At 33.9% G+C, this 27,632-nt stretch overlaps 1 protein-coding gene and 1 long non-coding RNA gene across 2 annotated transcripts; one reads left to right on the top strand and one right to left on the bottom strand.

Moving 5' to 3' along the window:
- Window positions 1-1,150: 1,150 nt before the first annotated feature.
- Window positions 1,151-2,024, bottom strand: LOC122594599. Its single transcript, XR_006323042.1, has 2 exons — window positions 1,605-2,024; window positions 1,151-1,401 (listed from the first exon to the last, which is right to left on the bottom strand). It is a non-coding gene; the product is annotated as an uncharacterized LOC122594599 (long non-coding RNA).
- A 3,198-nt stretch (window positions 2,025-5,222) lies between these two features.
- LOC122592596 (ribokinase) lies at window positions 5,223-9,794 on the top strand. Its single transcript, XM_043764869.1, has 6 exons — window positions 5,223-5,899; window positions 7,171-7,356; window positions 8,166-8,361; window positions 8,808-8,936; window positions 9,439-9,482; window positions 9,570-9,794. Exons 1-4 carry the CDS (start codon window positions 5,273-5,275, stop codon window positions 8,897-8,899), a joined length of 1,101 nt encoding a protein of 366 aa, XP_043620804.1. The 5' UTR covers window positions 5,223-5,272; the 3' UTR covers window positions 8,900-8,936; window positions 9,439-9,482; window positions 9,570-9,794.
- Window positions 9,795-27,632: the final 17,838 nt, after the last annotated feature.

Genomic DNA, 27,632 nt, shown 5'->3' with positions numbered 1-27,632 from the left:
TTAAGGTTCTTGTGGTAATGGGAGTAATCAAATCCAATCACTTGGTTGTTTTTCAGATGATGTTATTCTCCCTTTTTCAATGCTTTGCATTCTCTCGTGCACTGTATAGTGTTTGTCGTCCCCCTCATCGTGGCACCGAGTTTGCTGCATCTTCACGACGTAATCTCTAAGTTAAAGAAGAATTGATTGTGAATCTGAGTTAATGATTAAAGTATTTGGATAAATGTTGACTCTTAATATGCCTTGGACTTGCTAGTTTGCTACTAACGTTTGCGAGGAATCAAGATGTTGTCTATTATAATGATGATGAAGGCAGGTCACGGTTAGATACCCAAAGTCCAAACATGAAGGCCGAAACTTATTATTCACTTACCCCATCTTAAGTTTTTTAACATATATACTGTTATAATTTAAACGGAAACTGAAGGATCCAATATTTTAGCAAGCGTGCTATACCACAAAAACAAACAAATTCGTAACCATTTAATAATCTGACACGAGAAACAAAAACCAAGCTACATGTAAACCTAAAGTTGCCCAAAGTTGTAAACCAACAGTTTGTCGTAGGCAAGCTATATTTTTTGCGCTTTTAGGTAGTTTTGGCATCAAGACGAATACTCGACAGTTCAAGCAGCGGCGTGTCGGTAGTGGCGGTGGCAACTTGTAGTGGTAACACGACGGCTAAAATAGATAATTGATGTAAAATAATTAATGTGATTTAAAGAGTTAATGAAGGTAATTTAATAGATAAAAGATGTATGTTATAAATGTTTTAAGAAAATAAGAGATTCTAAAAATAAAATATCTAGCTTGATTTATAAGTAGTTATATTATATATATCATATCAATATATATACAATTGAGAATATAATATGAAGGCCTTTTATAGAGCCTTAAAGACGTAAGTAATGACGATATCAAAAGCAATAATTGTTGACAAGAAATAAAGAAGATGCCTTTCATTTCAATAAATATTTTATTGTAAATATTCATATCATTTCAAATTTGTAGTGATTGTTTCTTTGTTTGTTGTAATCATATAGTCAAAATAATGTAAAATATTGTAGCCTCGTGTATCTTTAAGGCTCTATAAAAGGCCTTCATGTTCTCAGTTGTAAGTACCCTGAAAATTTTCAATGCAACAAGTTTGTTAATTTAAACTAACATGGTACCCGCGCGTTACGGCAGATCCCATGGTACATGTTGATTAACCATCAAGACAAAATTCTACCATTGCACCTCCCTCCATAGTCAGCAACATGTTGCTAATGATCGTTTGTTTGAAGACCTATTTTATAACCTAAACCTTCATCCAGGTCACCATGCCTTCAATGCCCCCATCTTAAGCGTGTTGGGCTTTGTGGATGATGACCAACAGATTCTGCGTGTCAGTACATTCACCTGAAAGTTATTATAAGACAATGTAAGAGGTTATAAAGAAATAACCGTAACCAACCCATCCAAATCCAAATGGGTTGAAAGTGCCACATCTAGGTTTGCAACCAGTATATATAGAACAGCCTAAAAGCAGCCCACACAATCATTTATGGGACCTAAGAATTTAATACACATGGATATATAATCAAATATCATTGTATTCATACCTGACTTCATCCAGATCTTGGGAGCAATAGGTAACTCCAGGAGCATCTTCTGAGACACGACATTACTGGGGATGTAGTTTCTTGCAAAAAGTATTTGTTTCTTCACTTCAAATATTTTCTCCTAGGAAAGAAGCTTATCAACCTCTTTGATATTCTTCTATTCTTTTTCAATATCCTCCTTTGGATGTTGCCATGAGTTGTAATTATTTCTCAAATCAATTGGAGGACCGGAAAGCACCCAAAAGCCACCTGATCTAAGAACTCTGTCAACTTCCGTTGTGTATTTCCCATCTAAACACCAAACTCAAGAAACAAATTTGAGTCTTATTCAATGATCTTGTCTTCATTTAATAAACTATTTAGACCATAATATATTACATAGAAGTGGTATAATGGGCTAACCAGGCGGGTAACGGGTCAAAACGGCTTCGGCCTAGGAGTATTCCAGAACCTTTAAATTAATGCCGCAACTTTCAATTTTCTATAATTCAACTTAAAAAAAACTACTCGACATTTTGGTTTTTACTAATCACATGCATTTTTAAGACTACATTCATACCACCTGCTAAAACAATTAACTGAACTTCAAACATAACACACCCTCCCACTTGTAATAATATATAATGATTGAGCAAGTTAATTATAACTATGGGAAATCTCAAATGCTATTCAAACCTCAAAATGCAGAGATCGTATGAAAATGAACTTTCAATTTGTTGCCACCAGCCATCAACTGTGAGCTTTCAGTGGAATGTTTATTCCTGCCTGTAAGTGTACCAAAAGAGATTTAATTCAGTGTAACCAAAATACATAAACGAAGTAAATATGATGTCCAGTTTGAGAAACCTTCATAATGACTATATTTTCGTACGCATAAAACTCTTAGCACATATACGGAAAAAATATTTAAACACAGAGGCAGGAAAAAGTTTTATAGTGTAACTTTTCATAAATCATATTCATGAGGATAATTTTGTTGTTAAGAAACAAAGAGTTGTATGAACAAATGGGGTTTTCATATAGTAAATGATAAGCAGCAGTGATGTAACTTTCCGATATATGTTGCAACAAAACGATACACGCTATTTTACCCATCACATACTGCAGCAGCCTGTCCAAACGTACAGTTCTATTGCTTTCTCGTGTTTGTGTCACACCATTATCGGGATCATTTCAATTCTATACACAGATGATCCTAATTAAACGCGGTCAAATGACCCATAATATAGCAAGAAACGCAAACGCAGGAAGTTACAACACAAAATCTGATCTTGTTTATACTTAAAACTATATAAAGTCAGTAAGCAAGTAAGGTGTAAAGGCAATTCATCAAACAGTTGGCCAGCATGCAAAATAAAAAGGCTAAGCTCTAAACAATAACAATTGATTTGAAACCCAAAGCAGAGTTCGTATTTGATACATTGAGAATATAAAAAAGAAGTTATATAAATAATTCCCACCTTTTTCTGATTCACCTTTTCACCAATCCTCTTGTTCCATCCGGCTTGTTAAAGCTTTTTAATCATCAACATCAATTTTCATTCGTTTGAAACTTAAGAGGAAGGGATGCACAAGTGTTTCTTTAAATTCCCGAGGAGAGTGTGCGTTAAAATCAACTACCTGTTTTCAGTTTGACAAAATACCGGGACTGCCCTCACTTATCTATACTATATTATAAAGCAGATTCCTTCCAGATTTTCAACATTAAGTTCAGATTTTCAATATTGATTTTAAGTACATCCCCAAAATACCCCTCTCATCTATTCTATATTTATCTAAAATAACCATAATACCCTTGTCTCTCAAATCTCAACCAATCATCTTTTTTCTCTCTCCTCCATAAATCATTTATTCCTCCAATTCATTCAAAATCTTTTATCTCAAAAATCATACGTCGATAAATTATAAAAATTGTATGGGTGTTCATAAAATTTCATGCTCTTTCATTAGAGATGTCATTCGATATACTTTCAACGAATTTTTAAATCCGAGGGCGGAGGGCGGAGGCCGTAGGCATTTGACTATCACACTCTCTGACCTAGCTATCACCCCCACCATCTCACCGCCGCAACGCGCGGGTACTTACTCTCGTGCTAATTAATAGATGGTAGAGAAGGGTAATATAGTATTTTTACCAACTAACTATTTTTTAACATTTACTAAAAGTATAAGGGGAATAATCATTATAAAGGAGTAATAGATAATAGATATTATGGGCTTATGACATTCTAAAACTCACTCTCTCCGAGTCTCTTTATCTAAATTCCTTATCTCCTCACCCTTCTAAGTACTTTATATCATATTCTTTATCTAAAAATAAAAAACTATAAAACAAAAAAAAATTAAGATTAATTTAAAAACCCGATACCATAAATGTTAGATCAAGAGTTAATTAGAAAATTAGAAAGTCATAATAGATCAACAACATTTATAGTTAGGAACCATAACGATATTAAAAGAGAAAAAGCTAGAATAATATATATAATCACAAAAGATTAAATGATAACAGAGAAGATGATTGATATAATATTTCATATAAAGACAGTTTAATAAATTCAATATTATAGATACACACACACACATATATATATGGATGGGTTAACTTAGGACAATCTTTTAAATTACGGCCAAATCTCAATCATTCATTTTTTCTTTCTCCTCAAATCTCAAATCTCATTTTCCATAATCCGGCGACATCTTCGGCAACATTTTCAGCGAGAATCAGTTTCGTTTTCCGATGGATATGGTACGGACGTTGCCCTTATCCGTTCTAACGGGGTTGTCATCGGACGCATATGGGAATCGTATGGATTTGATGGCGGTGATCCAAGAGATGGTGGTGGTTGGATACGGTACGGGCTCCGCCCTTGCCGTTGTCGGCACCGTGGCCATAAGGAAAGAAAAAGACAGCAGATTGTGATGGTCGTCGTGGTGGTGGTTGTCGTCGTCGTTGGAGGATCATGGTGGTGGTCGGAGATGATGGTGATAGTGGTGGACGGAAATGAAGGTGGTGTTAGAGAGGAATGAGAAGGGAGGAGGGAGGAGAGAGAGTGAGAAAAAAAATGAGTGGTTGAAATTTGAAGAAGAGAGGGAAAAATGAAATGGTTGAGATTTGGTCCAAATGTCACTTTCTAACTATTAGATGATGACACGTAGAAAAATCAGGTGCAAGATTAGAAAAGAAAATCAGTAGAGATTACATGTCACCTTTTTATAGTTTTAAGATGATTTTTATGCTAATCTTAGGAGGATTTATTAGTACTTTTTATATTATCAACCTAAACATCTATAATCTTTTAGGTTTTGAGTTTAAATTTTGTTGATAAGAGTTTTTTAAACAATGAGTTTTCTTTAGTTAAAAAACATGTTGAGTCCAATTTACTGTTTAAAAAAAATGAAATGTTAAGTGTAGCCCCGAGCTATAATTAATTTGTTTAAACATATATGATATTGTTGTACTCTGATATTTACGTATATTTTCAGGAAGTGATTATATGAAATGTACAACACTTTTAAACATGTCCTGACAAATTAAACTTATCCAGTTTATCGGTTTTATTGATTCATAAGTGATAACGATTGTTGACATAGCGTTGACTCTATCACAAAGTGTAACAAACTACCAACAGAAGAGTCGTGAATCTCACTAACTCAAAAAAAAAAAAAACATGTCATCAATATCACCGTCATGGCCTCCACATTCTCCGATCACCACCACTCACCACCACCACCAATCCACCATCTTACCGCCCCCAAATTTCATCACCATGTTCACTTCCAACACCCCAGTTAAAAAAATACAATCTTTCGCCACCAACTCAACCGCCGCCATAAACCCGCCGCCGTTAGTGGTGGTTGGATCAGCCAACGCCGACATCTACGTGGAAATCGACAGGATCCCAAAACAAGGCGAAACAATCTCCGCGAAAACAGGTCAAACGTTAGCCGGCGGGAAAGGAGCTAACCAAGCAGTGTGTGGTGGAATGTTGGCATACCCGACTTACTTTATGGGTCGGGTCGGGTCAGATGCACATGGGAAATTGATAATTGATGCACTTGAAAAAGGTGGTGTAAATCTTGAGTATTTAAATGAAGTTGAGGATGAAAAAGTGCCAAGTGGACATGCTGTTGTCATGTTACAATGTGATGGACAAAATTCTATAATAATTGTTGGGGGTGCTAATATGTTGGGTTGGGAGGATGTTAATGATGATGATTTCGAGATTGTTAAGAATGCCGGGATTGTTTTGCTGCAAAGAGAGATTCCAGATTCTGTTAACATTCGAGTTGCTAAGGTATAGAATGTATTTTATTTTATTATGATGATTATTATGTTTATTTTTTATGTTCTGGGTTGTGAATTAGTGCTTTAGGAGTGTATTAGTGTAATGTGGTTTTGAAAATTGTGTGATTGTTTAGTCTAGCTTTTTAGCTTATTGTGTTAATATATGTATTGCGAAACAACTTAAGTTTAATACGTAGTAGGTTTGTCGTAGCCAAATGCGCCCCAGTTAAGTAGCTATGGCTGGCTAGCTTTATTTTACATTTGCTTTTAACTTTATAAGGTTCTTATGCTAATAAAGTAATAAGTCAATCCAAATAATATCTCCTACATTAATGATGATAATGCAGAGGCTAAAAAAAGTGAATAAGCTTGCTTTTCGAAGAAAGCTAGGTCAAGGCCCCCTTGAGAGTGGGAACGAGGGTGTTTGTGTTTAAGTTTATTGTATAAGACATGGTAGTCATAAAGGGTGTGAGAGCAGAGGGCCTGGTGAGCTACCTTAATGCCTAGTCCTCTGACAGGGAGGGAGTGAGGCCGGTGGCAACCTAGTCGAAGGGTGTGCTAATGTGGGCCCCACTTCACTTTCTAAGTTTCTTTTAGCACTATGTCATGATATTTTGTGGGTTTGAGTGAGGAGAGTGTGATGCTGATGCAGGAGTGTGAGAGGTGTATGAGCCAAGCACAATATAGTATGCTCTAAATAGATCCAACTAATTTAAGTTTCCTACACAATGATCTGCAGGTGGTCCATTGTCTTTAACTTTGGAGGTCCCACAGGCTAAATGTTTTATATTATAGTATTGTTATATGTTGTATAGTTTAATTCAGATTGATGTTTGACAGGGTTTATTGCAATAAAATTTTAATGAACTTTCACTAAATCGTGGTTGTATGTAATGAACTTACTATTTATACTTTTTGAAGTAAAAAGCTTGCATTTCTTGACTGATGTATGTAAGTAACCTTATACAGCATGTGGTGACGTGCATCTCTTTCAAGGTTACTTACGAACATTGGTACGGAAATAAATTTTGTTACTTCAAGAGGTATGAAAATTTCATTACATATAATGAAGATTTAAGAAAATTTGATTCATTTTTGTGCTATAAACTCTATTAGGTATACTGAATTAGGAACCAAGAACATGTAGGTGAATTATTACTTTATAGTTTTGTTTCATGAAATTTAAGTATTTGTTGGATATAAGCACTTTAAAGTTATATACATCTGAGTTCTGCTATATAAATATTGTTATAATACTTTACAGCTTTACTATGGCTACAGGCTGCAAGAAGTGCAGGTGTTCCGGTGATTTTGGATGCTGGAGGAATGGATGCTCCAATTCCCGTGGAACTATTAAAGCATGTCGATATTTTAAGTCCAAATGAAACCGAACTTGCTCGTTTGACAGGAATGCAAACTGAAACCTTTGAAGAGATTAGCCTGGCTGTAGCTAAATGTCATGAATTGGTGAGTTTTGAAATATAAGTGATCCTGTGATATTTGAATAGTCAAAATATAATATGTGCCGCGGCTTTGAAATATTAATAATCACAAGATTTAATTGCACATATTATCCCCGTGGTTTACACACTTTCATGGTTTTCAACCCTCAAAAGTTATTTTTGGTGGATTTCGTCCTTCATCTTTACATTTTTAGGGGATTGATTCCTTTTGAGGGATGTAAGGTGCTAAAAAAGTCTGCACACTTTTCGTGTTTTTCATCCTTCAAAAGGATGTAAGGTGCTAAAAAGTAAAGATGAAGGAGGAAATCCCCTAAAAATAACTTTGAGGGATGAAAACAATGAATTCGTGTAAACCACGGGGATGATTTGTGCAATTAACTCTAATCACAAATTAGATGTTCAAGTGTTTGAAAAGTTCTAGCTGTTCTAGGAAGTAATAGGTATAATGATTAATGGCCAAAAAAACATTTTTAGGATTGACGGAAGAGATAATGGGTGAAACGTGATTGAAAGTTCAAAAGAAGGGGTGTACACGGTACACCTAAATATTATTTACTTCTAGATAATATTATGGAAGATATGGAACAGATGTAAAAGTGAGTATTTGACCCCTAAATGCTCAGATAATCCGAAGCATAATCTGATTTTAAAAGTTAAAACATATAGGTGTTGACCGTGTTGTAATCCACTTGTGGCCTTGTGGGTGCTACAATCAATGTTGATAGATTTTCCATTCTTCCTTGTTTGTGTTATGTGCAAAAAGATTGAAACTGCATTAGTTGAATGATTTTCTGCTATGAAATTTCTTACCAGGGTGTTAAGGAAGTCCTTGTGAAACTTGGTGGGAGAGGATCCGCTTTATTCACTAAAGGAGAAGAACCAATTAAACAAGGCATTATTGAGGCTGAAAAAGTCCTCGACACAACTGGTGCAGGTGATACGTTCACTGCTGCTTTTGCGGTTGCTTTAGTGGAAGGGAAACCCAAAGTTGAATGCTTGAGATTTGCGGGTGAGCATACTCAGATAAACTTGTTCTTGTTAGTATAGGTGGCACTTTTGATTTATTTACTTAAGAATGGGTTGATTTCAGTTAGGTTTGATCTCCAACAGGTCAATTTGAGTCAAATGGGCCCGACTTGTCAAAAACACCCAAAAGTGAAGTTTAATATATAATACCTTCCAACCCAATCTATAATTAAATTAGATCATTATTGTCGTCGTTATTACATTATTATGATTTTAGTGATAATGTTTGGTGCACCAATTACTCATAGTAAGTTCTAAATATTGGATAGAAAGTATGTCGGGTCAACCCAGCCCATTCTGACTCACCACAAAGCTACCTCTCTTGACCTGTTATGCAATCGGCCAACCTCGTCTATTTTCCCAACTCTACTTTCTTTCATAATTTATTTTCGATAGATTTGGGGTTAATATGATTTGTTTTGGTGACAGCTGCGGCAGCTTCTTTATGTGTCCAAGTGAAGGGAGCCATTCCGAGCATGCCTCGAAGGAAAGCAGTCTTGGATCTTCTTCAATCTTTTTAAGGAATATAAAGAATTCTTAGCATTGCACATAAATAAGGTATAGTTCGGCCTCTCTCATTTGGGCACTGTTGTTTTGCATGAATAGTTAGAACTAATTAAGAATTGAGCATGTCACTCTATTCAATCAACTAACTGTCCTCTTGTCTTATGCTGTGCCCAATAAACACACACACTGACCTACACAACGCCTGGAATTCTTTTGACAGAAAAAAATTAATTAAAAAATAAGAAAAGTAACTATGTATTGGCCTTTTTCTTTCTTTAACTTTTTTGAATGTCCCTTTATAGAGCATTATTAGTGTACTATATTACTTTCACTAGTGTAGATAATTCTATTACAAATACAAAGTTACCTTCCAAGTTTTGACGATTTTTTCAACAAACGAACATGGCGTTGTGTTTCATCTTTCTTCTTATGCTTCTACAGACTCATCTATCTCTGCATTCAAAACTTGCAGGTTAAGATTCTATATTCTATACGCTGTTTTCACTTGCAAAATGTTTCTGCTTACTGACAATTTAATTTGGCTTATTACTAGATGCCGAGATTGGCAAGGCCAGTGCTTTAAATCCAAATGACATGGTAAAGTATTCTATTTACAATCTCATTGTTTTTTTGTCTTCTTGACACTCGATGTTCTCTAATTATAGTTTTTCCCCCCATGTATAGTCGTTTATAGAGGACAGCGGTAGCCGAAGGTTGGAGTTGCATGAGGTACATTCAGGGCCAAACCCCGACAGTAATTCCTTCAAAGAAGAGGTCCCTGATATAAACTTACAAACTGCTCCTTGACTTTCTTTTTTAACCCTCCTTTTTCTTCTTAAGCGTATATCAATAATAAAATAAACAATTCTTTTGCCATTCTGTTAAATTGATTCTTTTTTAGATGATCAATTAAGATTGGTGTTGCATAGAATGTAGTAATTTAGCATTTGAACAAGTTATAACATGATTTTAAGGCCTTTGAGGCGGCTGCAAGGCACTGCTTGAGACCCGTAACTGGCAAAGTTGCCTGAATCGTGTCACTTTCGCGGTTCCCTTGGACAATAAGCCGTCTTTTGTTTATATAAAATAATCGTGGTGTTTGGAATCTTTCTTCACCTGGCCTAAGCTATGTAAACTCTTTCTTGCCGATTCCCCACGTAACTTCATAAGAATTGATAGTACATTAGCACCTTTAGGCAGGGACAGAGATAGTAAATATTATGAATGGAGTCATTAAAATATATGAATGCAATTTGAATCAACCATAAATTGGAAACATTTCATAATGTCTTCAACAAATAAAACAGTAGATTAAGATACATACCTAAGATCGACCTACCTATAGAAAATATGACTGTGTTAGTCAACTTGAGACTATGATGCTTAGTAGCAGAACACCTGGAAAATAAAAAGGCCGGCGACCTGTTTTCATTAAATATGAACACCGCTGAAGCTTGCAATTTGATTGGAATGAGGGGGTCGGTCTAGTGATTGACAGGGGTCGGCCAAGTATTTTCCATTGATCAAGGCTAAGTTTAACGGAACAATATATTATACCGGTAGTCACTTTGGAAGGTCATTTTACCCCTCTGGTTATAAGCTATCTCCGTCCCTGCCTATAGGATATCTAACTAACAGACCGCTCTTTCAGGGTGTACTATTTTCAGTTAATTTCTGCCGAGAGAGCAACAGATGTTTTCTATTAAATCTTGTTGGGGACAAGATTTTCTTTATTTCAACGTCACCTTTGAAATTTGGTCAAAAGAATCTTTAAAAGCAAATAGTTGGAACTAGTTAACTTTATATTTTGAATAATTTCCAGATAAAGATCATGCTACAATGGTGGTCATGGTGTTTCATTAGGGTAATTTTAATACCCATTCTCTAAAAGAAATGCCAAATATGAAGTCTTTGATGTCCATGGCATAACAAATTTGCCACAAACAATTGCAGGGAAATGATGAATAATATATATCTTCCTTCCTTTGCCCTTCTACATTTCTATTAGCTGAATGATATTATTACTGTATAATGTCTGTATCGATCACAGCATTAGCATTATCAATTACATTAGTAATGCCGATTTTTACAAAAGATGCTTGCAACTGTGCAAGAAAACATGTTTTTAACGCTTAAATACTAATGCAGATCTACAATTACTAGCGAGTGAAATTTGACCCATGTCCTATGGTGAAATTTAACCCCTATGTCCTTTAACGATAGAGTTACGTGATTTATCTTCTTTTATGTTGGCAATAGAATCGGTTAGTGAGTTGCCAATCATGCAATGGTTATACATTTATTTTTACTCCAGAGAGTTAACATAATTGTTTAACCTAGTAGAAGCGTGATTGTTTATAACGCAAATCACAATATTAAGGGGATTTAATTCACTTTATGATCCGTTTATCAGCGAAAAAGTTTATCGTTACATGTTTGTTTTTAAAATATAGGGGTTTTGAGGGCTTGCAAACACGTTTGTAATCGACAGACAGCATGACGTGAGGAAAAGAAAGGGGTGCTTTGGGTTGCAAGCTTTGACTATTTAGAAAATAATAAACTATATAACCCACTTTACAAAATCAAATTAAAAAAAAAATAAAATGGTGTGACAGACTACGGATCATTAAATAGACACAATAACAAGAATGTGTTTGGCTTATAGGATTGAAAATAGAAAATTTTGACCTTTATTTTGTTTATTGGATTTTGGATGCAAGTAGGGTATCATACTCATTTATGTTAGGCATATTATATGCCCGCCAAGGGGTGTTAGTTCACATATCCACTTTTTAACGTGAAATCATGGCCTTGTGGTAAATATTTAGTTTATTGAGAGTGAATATATGTGAAAGTCTTAAGTTTAAATCATAAGAGAAAAAAAGAATAAAAATGCCCCATTATGGCCATGGAGCACCTGCGACGACATTGGGCGACCTGCAAAACGAATGGTCGCTTTAAGATCACTTTAAGATTAGTTTGCTGGCAAAGTTGGTTAGATTTTGAGGATAACAAAAATAACGTTTGAATGCGAGTCTCTAATTCATTAGCCACAAACTCGCGATAACAGAAATCAACCTTATATGATCAGGAGATGGTATATATATCTAATCGTGGAGCTTATCTTTGATTGGGTATTAGACAATTAGCTAGGTTCACAATTCAACATCCTAGCTTGTTCGTTCAAGAGCAGACATATATGAATGCCAAGATTAGTAACTAATTAATCATACCTAAAAATATTATTAGTCGTATCAAACTCACCACTAATTAAGAAATCGAATCATATATAAAGAAATAAAATGACATAATGTACCAAAGTTTTATATATCCTTATGAATTAAACAAGATATATTTAAGCATATGTAATTTAGCTTCTAGTTTAATAATCACTTTAATGTGTGCATGTAATAAATAGATAAAATAATTAAAGAGTATAAAATAAAGACCATTTCCCCCGTGCCGTGGACAGTACACCCACCCTTTCAATGTGACATGTTGTCTACATAGTCGATTAAAAATGAGGGCTGACCCCCCTTCAATGTGACATGTCACCTGTATTACCATGTCACTACACGTTACAAAGATGATTTCACACTGGAAGCATTTAATATAACCAATATATAAGTCCTGAAATGATGTTTGGATCCTACGAGACCAAGGTTTGAGTCTGAGCAGGTGAGGTTTTACCTCTAGTTTAACGTCGTGCCTTCTGTAACGATTAAATTGATGAGTTTTTTCTCTCATGTGGTCATTAGTGGCTCAAGGGTGGAGCAAGGGCTTTAGGCCTCAAGTATTTAAGGCCTCATATTTTTCTAGTTATGCATATAATTATGTGAAAACGAGGATTAGATAAATAAGTTTTATCAATTAGGTGATAATTGCTTCAATGTAGACAAGTTTTTCAAAGCTTATGGAAAAATTTTTATATGGTTAGATATCACATAAAATTTTAAATGAAATAACATGTCTATTGATTAGGAGTGATTTATCATTTCAAATTAGTGTTTGAAATTTGTTAATTTCTTTTGCATTGTTGAAAAAAGTAAACTCTGTTTAGAATATCAATAGTTTTGTTATTTGAAAAGGTCCCCGATAATAAAAACTTGCTTTAGGCCTCCAATTTGATTGAGCCGCCACTGCATGTGTTTCCTGATTCCGTGGATCGGTCGCTAGTGACTGCCTGCCTGTATGGATGTAACGGCTAGCCGTCCCGTGACACAAACAATAAAAAAATAATAATAATAAAAGAAGTTATATTAATGATTTCTATTAATTCTTATCATTTTTATTAGCTAGCTCTTGAGAGCACTCCTAATGTCATGTCTGATATAGACTTTCATATTGGGCTTGTATTAAAATGAAACCATTTTGGGATAAAACTCACTATTTTATTAAAACCGCAATTAATCCACCTTGTAAATGTTATGTTGGATACGTATAGAACATGCTCTCTTGAAAAGTTGAGGTGTATATATATATGCTTGTCGTGGAGTAACATATATAATATGTTGATAACTGATAAGGATGGTTAATTGAGTATACGGTCCCTCGACAGGGAATACTTTAAAATGATATTCTAAAAGCTTAATCATGATGTTAAAGGTGGAAATCGTGGGCCATGAAAGAAAATAGTTAGGTTCGCTTTTATGTAGTTAATTATATGGGTTTGTCTAATAGAATCCGCACTAGGCTGATTAGGGATGGCAACGGACTAAAAAAAATCCGTAATCCGCGGATATCTATCTGTCATGTACGAGTAATTTCAATGAATTTCATCCGTGGATACATAACGGGTATAAATATGTACCGTTTGCGGATCGCGGACAGGTAATGGATATACCATATCCGTCATAGATGTATTCGTCCCGCGAACCCGTGATACACATTAGTAAGATCTGTTGATATATCCGTAGGATAACCCGTGAAAGATGCATCTTATTTTTAGTTTTATATTAAAATTATATATGATACATATTAGTAAATTTTAAAACTCAAAATATCAAATCCTTTACGTATGATGTTTAGAGTTTTGTTCCAATCTTAATGCTTCATTCCTAATTTATAGCCCGTAGATATTTTGTTTTCAATCTACATAACATTATTACTTTAATTTGACCGTTCGCTTAAAATTTTTTAAATTTTAGCATTATCATTTCTTTCTACCATTATCACAATTTTAAGGTGATATAGAATCCACGGATCTACCCATGAACTTGTATAACCACGGATGACAGATATGGATCAAATATTTAACCCATTTGCAGATACCCGCGAATTAACGGATCAAGAAAAACGTGCGGGCATGGTGACGGGAAAGAGGTATCCGCACCCGTTACCCGCGGGTGCCATCCCTAATGCTGATACGAAGCAAAATTATTACCAATTTGACATCATCATCATTACATAATGGTTTTTCTTTATATATAACTAGTGTTCAAGCCCGTCCAATGGACGAATAGTCTCAAAATATATTAATCAAAGCTAAAAAATTAGAATTTAAATATATTAAATAAATATACCAAAATCAACTTGGAAATTTGCTAGCTGAATAGTCACTCCATCGGTCAAAATACTCCTAAAATTTTCCGCCCATTCACCATTGACCGAGCCATGTATGATAGTTCCCTGCAAATAGCAAAAAAAACATGGAAAAAACTGGTAAGTTCTCTTAGGGTGTTTCTATGTGGAAAATTTGACTTTTTATCTAAAATCTTATAGAAATATATAATCGTAAATCTTAAGTATACACCATTAATGAGCTACTTTCAAAACGATATCAAAATAATCAAAGTCAATATATTAAAGTAACCAGAAACCTACTCATAGCAAATTTAGACTTTATATCTAAAAGGTTATGGAAAGATATAATCGCAAATCTTAAGAGTTTACCAATACAAAATTTAATATATAATATTTAGATTAGTTAAGTCATATATCATAACTTAATCAATACGAATGCTAAAGAAGAAACATACAAAAATTAACTCCATATAAATATTGATTCCTGTTTACCTCTTTTTTTCAACTTTAGTTAAATAAAAAATTTACAGTTTCTTATATTCTAAAAGTGTAAACTATATATTTTGAAAAATACATACCAATTCATCAACAAAGACCATCCTGAACGTTTTGATTTTTTCAGGTTGTTCCACTCCGAAACCGTCCATACATGCACAACACGGAGTCGTAAATGAGGGTTAACATGTGTTGCCTTAAGATCTTCAAAATGAACTAATGTGGTCATATTTTTTGTTGTTGAAGAAAAAACCATAATGAACCTATAACGGACAACAAACTAAATTAAAAGAAATAATAATAACAATAGCATAAGAATTCAATGTTAAATAATAATAATAATAATTAATTATGTGCAAAGTATATAAAAATAAAAACCCTTTTGTAGTTGATCGTAGCTTCTTTTTTTGTTTTCGTACGAGAGTTATATTTTAGATTACCAATAAAACCGAAAAGTGTAAATTAGTTATTTTTTAAATTGAATGAAATTGTAAATTGGTGATGGAAAACCAAAAAGTGTAAATTAATTATTTTTAAATTGGGTTAAAGTGTAAATTGGTGATTTGAAACCAAAAAGTGTAAATTAGTTGTTTTAAATTGGGGTTAAAGTGTAAATTGGTGATGAAAAACCAAATAGTGTAAATTAATTTAGATTAATATTAAAAAATTAGAGGACTAATAAGGATGGAAAGTTAGGCTAAATGAGGGGGATTAAGGTGCCAAGTGTACTCCCAACCTCATCTTTTAGTTATATTATAGATTAGAGATAATGAAGGAAAACCATGTTGTACAATATTTGCATATTTGCATCAAAATATATAAACTGATTTTGATTTCATATCTATACTACTTATTAAAGAAAATACCCCTCATGTTGAAGGTTACATGGGGGGAAATGTCTAAAATGCCCTTCCATGTAATATTTTCATCTACCACCCTTAAGATATGTAATATTTTTATTTAGCACTAAAATATTTTTACTTACACTACCCCTTAACATTAATGATTACATTATACTATCAATCCTTTATTTTTTAAAGTATCCCCATTAATAATCTACATCAATCGACGTCTCATCTACCACAAATAGTCGCATCTACCACCACATCGTCGCTGCCACAACTACCGCCGCATTACGCGGGTAACGTGCTAGTAATCCAAAATAATAATAAAACAATTACGTAAAGAAACCACAAGCTAAAGGGTTATTAAGAATTTAGAAGGAAAGTGATGCCTTTAATTAGGTCAAAAGTATATTTTTATGCTTGCATGCTTGGAATGCGACATGTTTTAACACATAACAATTACGTCACCTATTCCACCACCCTACCACTTATGGATGGTCTTAGATTCTTAGGAGACTTCCAACGGGGTCGTTGGTTCTCATCAACAAGTATCGCTTAATTGACACTATTGGTTGTAAGCACTATTATGTTGATCGGGTTATTGTTTTGTAACTCATTAAAACCGGTCTTCTTCCCCTAAAATAGCGCAAATACACAGTCATTTTCACCGACCACCACCACCACCACCACCATCACCCTACACAACCACCAACACTGATACACATACAATCTCTCTCTCTCTCTCTCTCTCTCACCCTCTCTAATGAACAGTGACGACACCAGTGATGGTTAAGGCGGAACCCGTGTCGTATCCAACAACCACCATTTCTTGAATTGTCCTATAATCCAAACCATTCCCAAAATACATCCGATCTCCAACTTCTTTATATTCATCCTTAAGGGCTATCCCGTACCGTATCCACCAGAAGATGCTTTGTTAGAGAAGGTACCACAATGTTTGCCTTTTATAAATCAAGTTTGATTTGCTTAACCAATCAAATTTGATTCGAAAACAATTTAAAATGGAGACTTTTATGTACAAATAGACAAATTAGAAAAAGTCTTAATTGTCACTTAAATGAAGCTGTCACATCTTCTATAATTTCGCACGTGAGGGGTTATTTCTTGGCTTCGTCCAGTCATTAATAACTTGATTATTTTTAGATAATAGTAGATAGAAACAACGCTTGTAAGGAGTCCTATTAAAACCAATAAATATAGGCCTGTCTGCCATCCACACCAGAATAAATAGAGTTTTCCGAAAAAACCTTCTAGTGGAGGAAGACCTCCTAGGGATAAGAGACATAGGGCCAAAGAGAGAGCCAAAAAAGGATCTTTCGTGTATAATCCTGCTTGCAAGTAATAGTACAATAATCACAGGTTCGTCACTGCCATTATTAGTTGAGACATATTGTTGGAATTGTTTGCCGTAGTCATTCTCTATTATTGAATTTTTTTAAAGCAGTTGCACCAATAATGTAATATTATGAAAGATAATTAAGAATTAAAATATAAACATACTTATGATCTCGTACTTGACATTCAAGTAAATGTTTTTAATTATGATGTGGGGCCATAACACATAGAAGTTTATTTCAATCACTTGTTCTATGATAACTTAGATAACAATTAAGACTGTTTCCCTATTCTTTGATAATAATTAGGGCTCTTGATTTGAGTGACAATAGTAACTTTAAACATTAATACACAAAACTAATATATAAAAAAAGAAAATTTTATACCTTTTTGATTGAGAAATGGAATGAATTTTTAATGGAGTTCATATTAATTTGGATTTAGCATTCAAATAACCCTTTGTTGTAAATCGTGTTTTCTTCTGTGATCGTCCCATGTTCTGTGATTCCTATAGGTATCAATTTATAATATTTTTTTATAAAAAATATTTATCTTTAGTCATGTAGCCGACATTGATATTTATATGTGTAAATCTATATTTATTTTTATATAATAATAAGTCAAGAAAAGTCAAAATTGAAATCTTAAGAAAGTCGAGAGATATGATTACACGGATTGTTTATAGCATTTTAAAGATATGATAAATTATTAAATATATAAATTTAAATGTAAAAATGTAAGTAAAACAAATTTAAAAGAATATACTTCTAAAACATTAAACACCTATATTATATTTCATCTTTTCATATGTTGAAATTGTTTTAACTAATTAAATGATAAATTTTTTTCTAAAAATCTTTTCAAGTTGATGGCTAAAATCAAATATAAATTAAATATTAAGGGTTAAAAAGTGTAAATTATTAATGGAAAACCAAAAAGTGTAAATTAATGAGACTTTTTTGATAAATACTAATATAATAATATATTTGTATAATGATTATTGAAATTTTTAATTTGTAATTAAATTCAATGATGACATAAACGAAAGTTAATTTGATAAAAATAAGCGATTTGATTGGTTAATAAGTTATTAGTTCAATTGTTTTATAATATATATATTAAAACTTGTCTTTCTCATTTGATTTTTCGTTATTATAATTAATTATTTTTAAATTGTGTTAAAGTGTAAAAAATCAAAAAGTGTAAGTTAACTATTTTTAAATTGGGTTAAAGTGTAAATTGGTGATGAGAAACCAAAAAGTGTAAATTAATTGTTTTAGATTGGGTTAAAGTGTAAATTGATGATGAAAAATCAAAAAGTGTAAATTAATTTAGATTAATATTAAAAAACTAGAGGATTAATAATGATGGAGAATTAGGCTAAAGAAGGGAGATTAGGGGTGCCAAGTGTACCCCAACCTCATCTTTTAGTTATATTATAGATAGATTAAGATAAGATTATATAAAAAAATAATTGTAAAAATCATAAGATAAATTGAAATACTTTCAAAGTAACTAGATGGGTACCCGTGCGAGGCGGCGGTACCTTTGAAAAGGTGATGGTTAAATGTGTCGGTATCTTTTTGCAGTTAAACAGAGAGAGCAAGGGAGAAATGAAACCAATCTTTTTGTAGGTTGATGTTGATTGCCGTCGAGATGAAACTAATTTTTATATTAGGGTTTAGGCGAGAGCAAGAGAGAAGGGGATTAGGGATAGACATTGGGAAATAGATGGAATGGTAGTACGGGAAAATCACTTAAAAGAGTGGAAGAATATTTGTTTGTAGGAGGGTATAATAGGTATTTCAAAAGTAGAATAATTGAAAAGAAAATAGGTAGTTTGCTCTAATATGAAGTATAGATAGAGTTGTATTTATTAGAAAATAAGGTTTTTTGTGAAAACCAGGAAACGATTCTGGACCGTTGGATTAGATCTAATCTAAGGTCAGGATCATTTAACAAAAAAAACACGGAGGGGCAAAATGGTAATTATGCAAGAACTATATAAACCAAAAAAAACACACGTCCTCCTCCTTCATTCCCGTTTCCTCCGGCGATCCAAAACCCTAGACCGCCACAAACCACCGCCGGAAATCCTCTTCATCATCCAAAATTGTTCCTCGCAGTCGGTAATCGCCGTCAAACAATCTCCCCGCCGTCATCTTCATCTTCCTTCGTTCTATTTGTTCGATTTCGTATTGTTAATCGCCGCCGGAATTCCATTTCAATTAACCTCGCCGCCGTCAATCAAAACACTAACTTTTGATTTCGTTTTGTTAATCCATAGAGGAAGAAGATATGATAAACGATGAAACAGAAATTGTTAGAAGATATATTATTTCAATCAACCAATATATACATACAAAAGTTTGTACCTATATATTTCATATGGTAATCGACATATTTCGTTTGTAATATATTTCATATGATATTAATCCTGGCTTTTTTACTGCCTTTTTCTTTTATTCTTACTGCTGTTATTACTCTTGAAGGTGTCAACCACTACTCGTCTATCGGTACGATGCTTTCTTTCTCTTCGTTATAATAATGTGTGATTTTGATTGTGATTTCGCTTCAGTTCATTGCATCCTGTTAATAGTTATGATTTAGATGTAGATTAGTTTTAGGTTTTGATTATTGGGATCTAGATTTAGATGTGATTTCGTCTTCGGTACGATTACTTTTAGTTAGTAGTCGTATTTTAGAAAGTAAAGTAAGGAAACATCGAATGTCGTCTTCCACGGATTTTGGGTCACCTCAGATTGTGTTTTCTTTAAAAACATGTCCAATAGGAACCATTGAGAAGAACAAGATAGTTTGTGTTGTTTGTTTCTGCTAATGATGGTGTAACAGTTAATGGGAATCCTCAAGCATGTACTAGTGGTGATGATGAAGAAATGAGGGTCAAGATTGATGATACAATGCAAAATGAAGAATATAACAGTGTGCTTATCCAATCGTTGCATGATGCTGCAAGGGTATATGATCTTGCCATCAGAGAGCAGAGTTCCGCATCCAAGTTATCATGGTTCTCACCCACCTGGCTTGGTATAGATCAAACTGCTTGGGTAAAGGCCCTATTTTATCAGGTTTGTTCTGAACATGCTTGTGATCTGTGTACCTCATGTTATTGCTAGAGTTCTGTAAATCTTGCTTGAATACATTTGTATATGTTGCAGTATAGAATTTCAGATCCACATATTACACACTGTTATATTGGGTTATTGCATTCATGATGCTGGCTTAGAAGATTCCACTTCGAGCAGAGTCTTTCTAGTACATGAGTATATAGCTAATGGAAATTTCCGTACTCATCTCTCAAGTTAGTCCGCTCATAATGAAATGATAATCAATATATTATATATGATTTGGAATATTGTACCTAAAATAGTCCTTTTAGCCAATTATAAGATTATATCACGGAGTATTAGGAAACATACTCTTAGTCTCTTACAATAAGCATTTGAGGTATTAGCTTAAAATTAAAACGTTGGTATTGAAATTATGTTTCTTTTATGTCCAATTGTTTTTGTTTAACTTGGTTAGGTTTCAAGATCAGGATCCTAGGCTGTATCATATTGACCATTTTAGCAATTTCATTTATTTTTTTTGCGATGATATTTGCCGAGTGCTCTCCAAATCAGATTTTCAAATGGTCAGATCGCTTAGCAGTTCTGATTGGAATTGCCAAGGCAGTACATTTTCTGCATACTGGTGTAATTCCTGCTTCTTCAAGCAATCGATTAAGAACAAATAATATATTACTTGATGAGCATCGTATTGCAAAGCTAGGTGACTATGGAATGTCCATTATCACCGAAGATATAGAACAACTTGAGGTTATTTATCTCTAATCTTCATTCTTTCTCTTTAATTGTTGGCTTTCGTGACTTAGATTATATTTGTGATATAGGCAAAGGGTGACGGTCCAAAGGCAAAGGGAGACGGTCATAAATCATGGTAATGAACCAGTTCTTGGTTGTCATGTCTTATAGTACTGTGGGCCTGTAGGATGGAAAAATAGGCAATTTGGGCGGGTTGGGTAAGTGGTTAAGTCATGTAACTTACATATACATATGATTACAACGTTAATGTATACATTTAAGAGGGAAAATAAAAAGAGCAACATTGAAGGTTTTATGCATTTGAATACATTTTTGGATGAATTTTAACTTGTTTGACATGTTTCCTTTTTAATTAAATATCTCAACTTAACCGTTAGAGATAAATATAGCCCAAGGCTACCCATTTCTATATACATTTGAACTGACCACCTCTATCAATTATGTTTACGGCTGTGTAAATATTATTTTTATTGATGGAGTCAAAATGTTGCAGGCATATGAAGAAGTTGGCTGATGATGTATACGACTTCGGGTTCATATTGCTCGAAAACACTTGTAGGCCCGATTGTAACAGGGAAAGGTGAAGCTGTATGAAATGGTAAACTGTATCTCATTGCTAGGGTTTTTTTGAAAAAGATTCACAAAGATCAAGCTTTCCTTAAAAAGTTATTCATAAATATCAATATTTTGTCATTTATGCAACATAAATCTTTTGGAAGCCAAGATGGTAGGTAAAGAATTGTTGATCCAGTAGTCTTAACAACTTCCTTGCAAGAATCATTATCAATTGTGATATGAATCACGAACAAGTGCATCTCAGTTGATGCAGGAAACCGGTCATCGTTTGAAGATGTACTCTGGAACTTGCAGTATACAGAATAGAGATCAGATGGCGCATGAAGGTGTTGTCATAGTTTGCTGGAAGTGTAGCATTTGATTATATAAAATGTTGTTTTTAATTGTTAAAAGTGGTCCATTTCGTCATACAAAGTGTTGCATCATAGTATAAAAAGTGTTGCTCTTAATTTTAAAAGTGTTACATTTAGTTATAAAAGTGTTGATTATATAAAATGTTGTTTATATGATCATTTGTTTAAACACATGACGTGTCAATTACAGATTTGATGAAGATTAAAGGTAAAGTATGTTTTCAAAGGCCATAATAATTCCTAAAATGGCCATACGCAAGGTGTTGCTAATACAAAAACACATTGTGTATTGGTTTTGAGTAGTTCTTACAGTGGCCATACACAATGTGTTTCTAATCCAAAACACATTGTGTTTCGGTTTCGAGTAGTTGCTACAATGGCCATACACAAGATGTTTCTAATCTAAAACACATTGTGTTTCGGTTTCGAGTATAAACACATTGTGTTAATTTCTATTTATTTAATAATAAAAAAATAAAATACAATAAAACCAATGGACTGGACTGAGAAGGTAAAATATATAAAAACACATTGTGTATGGAAATTGTATGAGTTTTGGATTAGAATGCTAAAGGCTACAGGAGGGGGACGGAAGTCACGGTACGCTTAAGGGTTTATGGTACGGCTAACCCTACAACTTCAAACCCTAAACCCTAAGCTGCCCATTAAAAACCGATTGGAAAGATCTAAACCCTAGAATGCTAAAGGCTACAAGAGGGGGACGGAAGTCACGGTACGCTTAAGGGTTTAGGGTTTGAAGTCGTTGGGTTAGCTAACGGCTAACCCTACGACTTCAAACCCTAAACCCTAAGCTACCCATTAAAAACTGATTGGAAAGATCTAAACCCTAAATGCTATACCCTAGAATGCTAAAGGCTACAGGAGGGGGACGGAAGTCACGGTACGCTTAAGGGTTTATGGTACGACTAACCCTACAACTTCAAACCCTAAACCCTAAGCTATCCATTAAAAACCGATTGGAAAGATCTAAACCCTAGAATGCTAAAGGCTACAAGAGGGGGACGGAAGTCACAGTACGCTTAAGGGTTTATGGTTTGGAGTCGTAGGGTTAGCCTAACCATAAATACTAAACCCTAAACCCTAAAACCTAAAGAGGATGAGGGTTCCCGCTCTAGGGTTTAGGGTTTAAAGGTCAAGGGTTAGCCAGCCTGGAAAAAATCTAAACCCTAATGGCTAAAATATATGGGCCAAAGGCCCAATAGTCTTTACATATCTGATGAAGATTACATATTTGATGGAGATTAAAATGCTAGAGTGGGCTAAAGGCCCAATACACAAGGTGTTTCTAATACAAAACACATTGTGTTTCGATTCAGGTAGTTCCTTCAATGGCCATACACAAGATGTTTCAAGTCTAAAACACATTGTGTTTTGGTTCAGGGTTCCTGCAATGGCCATACACAAGATGCTTCGAGTCCAAAACACATTGTGTTTTGGTTTCGAGAATTCATAAATGGCCATACACAAGATGTTTCAAATTGAAAACACATTGTGTTTGGTTTCGAGAATTCATAAAAAGGCCATACATAAGATTTTTCAAATCCAAAACACATTGTGTTTTTATTTCGAGAATTCATAAATGGCCATACACAAGATGTTTCATATGTTTTGGTTTTGAGAATTCATAAAATGGCCATACACTTTAGATGCTCAAATGAAATGATTTGAACAATTATGGCAACACTTGAAACAAACTATGGCAACACTTTCGTTTATTAAGTATAGCCTGAAAAGTTACAATATTCCAAAGGAGAAAACAAAGAGCTACATCAATCAAAAGAAAAGAACAGAAACTCTTGGTATGCATCCTGACATGGTATCAAATACATTACTTTCTTGTTAGTTATTACTACAACACAATGAGTCAAGATCGCAAGAAATCTACAACGGCAATTTCGAATACATGTGCGAAATGTCTTTGTCTCTTCAAGTAATTCCGATAACATACACTTCCAGTACCAGAGACCTCCTTGATGAACTTCCAACTGTCAAAATGAGCAAAATAAAGTTTGACGTTATTACATAGGCAACTTGGGCAACAGGTCAAGATAAATAATACATAGTATAGTGAGAAATGGTTCAGGTCAGGTTGTGCAAACATCTTTATCATGCAGTTGTACTGCCTTTCTATATGTATACATCTTTATCACGATTGAAACAAACTTGGAAAACCTTACAGTGTTTAGAGGTTGAAGCTCATTTCTGCAACACATTAGATGTTACAGAAATACGATAAGGCAACTCTCAAGCCACATACCATAAAAACTTGAAAAACCTTACAGTGTTCAGAGGTTGAAGACTCATTTATGCTTAAAGTTCATCCATGTCTTTGTCTGCCTATTTCGGAGGAAAGATAACTTAGTGCCAAAAACAAGTTGAAAAAAGAAACAAGCAGTTTTTCATGGAAATTTAGATGAAATACATGTAGTGTGGTGTTTAGAACTTGCACAATGGCTGAGAAAGAAGGTTCAGATAGTTCGGAACTTGCGTTGATGCAATTCTATTTGTCATGGCCGCCACCTATAAACCACATATAAGCTTTAGTTAGTGATCAAATAATTATATTCGTGTGTTGCTTGCTATACCTTAATTTTGGTATTAAAGAGCATTACAATCAAGGTTTACTGAAATGGGAAACTTGAACTAAAATATTTGATTTATAGGGGTTAAATAATCAGGGGTTAAAGAGCATTACAATCAGTTTCATACTAAAATATTTGATTTATAGGGGTTAAATAATCAGTTTCATACCGTGACACTGGTTGAAAACTTGTGTTCTTGCTTATTAGACGCTTGAAACAATTAGTTTGTAAGAATGAAGATAATATTCACTAGAATTTGACAGATTTCAAACTCAAATAGCAGACCAGTAAACATAATGGTAACAAATTGTTGCTCCTTGGGGTAATCATATAGTTAGTAGTATCTTTCTTGTAGAGTGAAAATAGTACTTTCTTGATCTAGTTTCTTGGTTGTCAGGTGCTTTCGGGCTTTTCAAATTAGCTTTTTTTGTAAGAGTTTTTTTTAATTGTTTGGAACGTTAGACAGCCCAAAATACTTTACATAGTTACACCTTTCATGATTCTACCAATTCCATCCCTAACCATACGCACAACTAAACATGCACAAAGATCTAAAAACAAACCAAAATCATACAATTACTATACAAAGCTTCTAATAGCAATTAGAAGATACCGCTGCGTCCAAATTCTTGGTGCAATGTAGTTTCGTAACAAGAAATTACCTAACATGCACTCCAACCGAAGTATAGGCATCATTACTCAACCCACTGAAGCATCTGGTAATGATATTTGATACAAAGTCTACTTTTTAATTAATATAGATGTAATAATAAAACTCATGTATTGATATTTGATACAAATATTCCTTATAAAAATTGGAGAAGTATTTCGTGCCAGCCTGACCCAACTCGTTTCATGGTGTATTGTGAACTACCCATTTTGACCCATTACCCGACTTATCCATATTGCCACCTCTACTCACAATAGATCAAATGTAATCTAAAACATGTCTGATTATATCCAACCTTAGCGCTTGATTTGCCCTAGGAATGCCACAACATTCTCTAAAACTGTGTAGTATTTTCATCTACGACAGTTAGATTGCTGAATAGACGTCATGAACATAAATCTGTTATTGTTAAACATCAACACTAAAGCAGCAACAAGAAAAGAAGAAGCATAAATCTGTTCCAGTACCATCTAAAACTAAACTACACAAGTGGTTGAGATAACTTTATCTTTAATTCCTTGTATATAGGGCGGCAAGAATCGATACCATTTGGATAACTGAAACTATAGTCGACATATGACTCAATAAGGTAGCACCACTATTAACCACCGTTGCCATAGCAGCTCCAACCTAACTGCAAGATATTTTGACTAATTTACACCATTGAATCAAAAGCCATGGAGCCTGTTCTGATCAACCCTTAACATTAGTTTGATCACAAATCACTCCTAACAAGAGCAACTCGACTTATGTAAAACAAATAACTACGCTTATTAAAAGTCAACAGTAAAGACATAAAAAAAAATACACTAATTCAAATTCGGATTAAACGAAAATGACGTAAAAAAAATAAATTTGAGAACACGCAATTACACACACTTAAATCTAGAATTCCATTCCTGAAAATTTAAATTCAGCACACATTGTTACACACAATGGTTCACACACCCATATTCAGATTCAGATCAAACAAAAATGGCGTCAAAAAAAATAAATTAAGAACACGCAGTTACACACACTAATTCACACACATATATCAATTAATGACAAAAATGACTTCGGATCTATAATAACATCACAATCTCGAAAACATCAAATTCATCAGATATTGAACAAAAATTGATTCACTCACATAATCAAATTGAACCAAACGACATCGAATTAATCGTGACAGTTAAAATCTAAGGAACATAAAATTCCACAATTACTTAAACAAATACACAAAGAGTTATGTATAGATATTGTTACAGATACAGAGACTTAGAATTTATAGAAATAGCATTAAATCGAAGAATTAAACTAACACAATTACTTAAACAAGCAAAATTACTATAGATACAAATATATATATAGATTCAAAGAGAATATACCTACAATGATCATAAGAAACTCATCATGAATCGATTAAACATGATTAATCGCGAAGTACGCCGGATTATAGACGGCGGCTGGAGAAAAGAGGAGTCCGGGGAAGAAAGGGAGGGCGGAGAGGAAAGAGGGCGAGAGAGAAAATTAGGGTTGAGCTCTGGAAAGAATGAGAAGCTGAATGTGTTTTGGGGGTTTTGTTTGCGGGGTGAAAAGACGGATATACCCCTCCGTGTTAAATTTTTTTTATGGAGGAACTTTTAATCTGAACCGTGGATCATGATGGATGGATGGCTAGGATCAGTTTTTTGGTTTTCAAAAAAAATAAAGTTTTCAAATAACCTTTTCACGTATAGATATATCCTTATAACTAAACTAGCGTTGTACCCGCACGATCCAGCGGGGAATAAGAAAAAAACGCCGGTGGTTTGTGGGGCGGCGGCGATGAAAAAGAAAAAAAAATAAGCCGGCGGCAGTGGATGGTGGTTTGATGGTGGTTTTTGGGGCGGTGGTGGATGGTGTTTATGGGGGATAGCGTACATAGAAGGTGGATTGCGGCGGTGGATGGTGGTATTTGGGGCGGTGGTGGATGGTGTTTATGGGGGAGAAAATCAGAGAAGGGGGGAGAGAGAGAAAATCGGAGATCGGATGAACGTATGTGTGTGTAATGAGCGTGATGGAGAAAAAATAAGGTAGTGTAAATTAGGAGGACATAAAAGACATTTTAAAGATAGAAGCGTTAAAAGGGGGTGGGGTAGTTTGCTTATTAATGAAGTATAGATACGCAATTCACAAAAGCAACAAAATATTAATGTTGCGTATAAGTTATCAACTTTCTTTAATAAATATATATATATAAAAAAAAAGCATTTCCAAACGAATGAAAAACCACGTGATATAATTTTCCTTGTCGATTATAATTGTTTTTTATAAAAATAATTAAAATATGTAGTAGTAAAAAGGAAGGTTCAAAACAAGAAAGGAAACTCCGTACTCCATTTGCAAACTCATCTTCTATGACTTCTATTTTAATATCATCATCGGTGGATAAACAATTGGAAATCCACTTCATAAATTTAATTAAATTATTATTATCATATTAATATTTCTTCTTAC

This window comes from Erigeron canadensis, chromosome 3 (assembly GCF_010389155.1).
Source record: "Erigeron canadensis isolate Cc75 chromosome 3, C_canadensis_v1, whole genome shotgun sequence".
Taxonomy (NCBI): Eukaryota; Viridiplantae; Streptophyta; class Magnoliopsida; order Asterales; family Asteraceae; genus Erigeron; species Erigeron canadensis.
The sequence above is the reverse complement of the archived record's forward strand: the minus strand, read 5'-3'. Positions and strand labels throughout refer to the sequence as shown.

Excerpts from the sequence above, each read along its gene's own strand:
- LOC122592596 (XM_043764869.1), top strand. The coding sequence starts at position 5,273 with ATGTCATCAATATCACCGTCATGGCCTCCACATTCTCCGATCACCACC. Across the intron at positions 7,357-8,165 it reads TAGCTAAATGTCATGAATTG|GGTGTTAAGGAAGTCCTTGT; the intron begins GTGAGTTTTGAA and ends ATTTCTTACCAG. Across the intron at positions 8,362-8,807 it reads TGAATGCTTGAGATTTGCGG|CTGCGGCAGCTTCTTTATGT; the intron begins GTGAGCATACTC and ends TTTTGGTGACAG.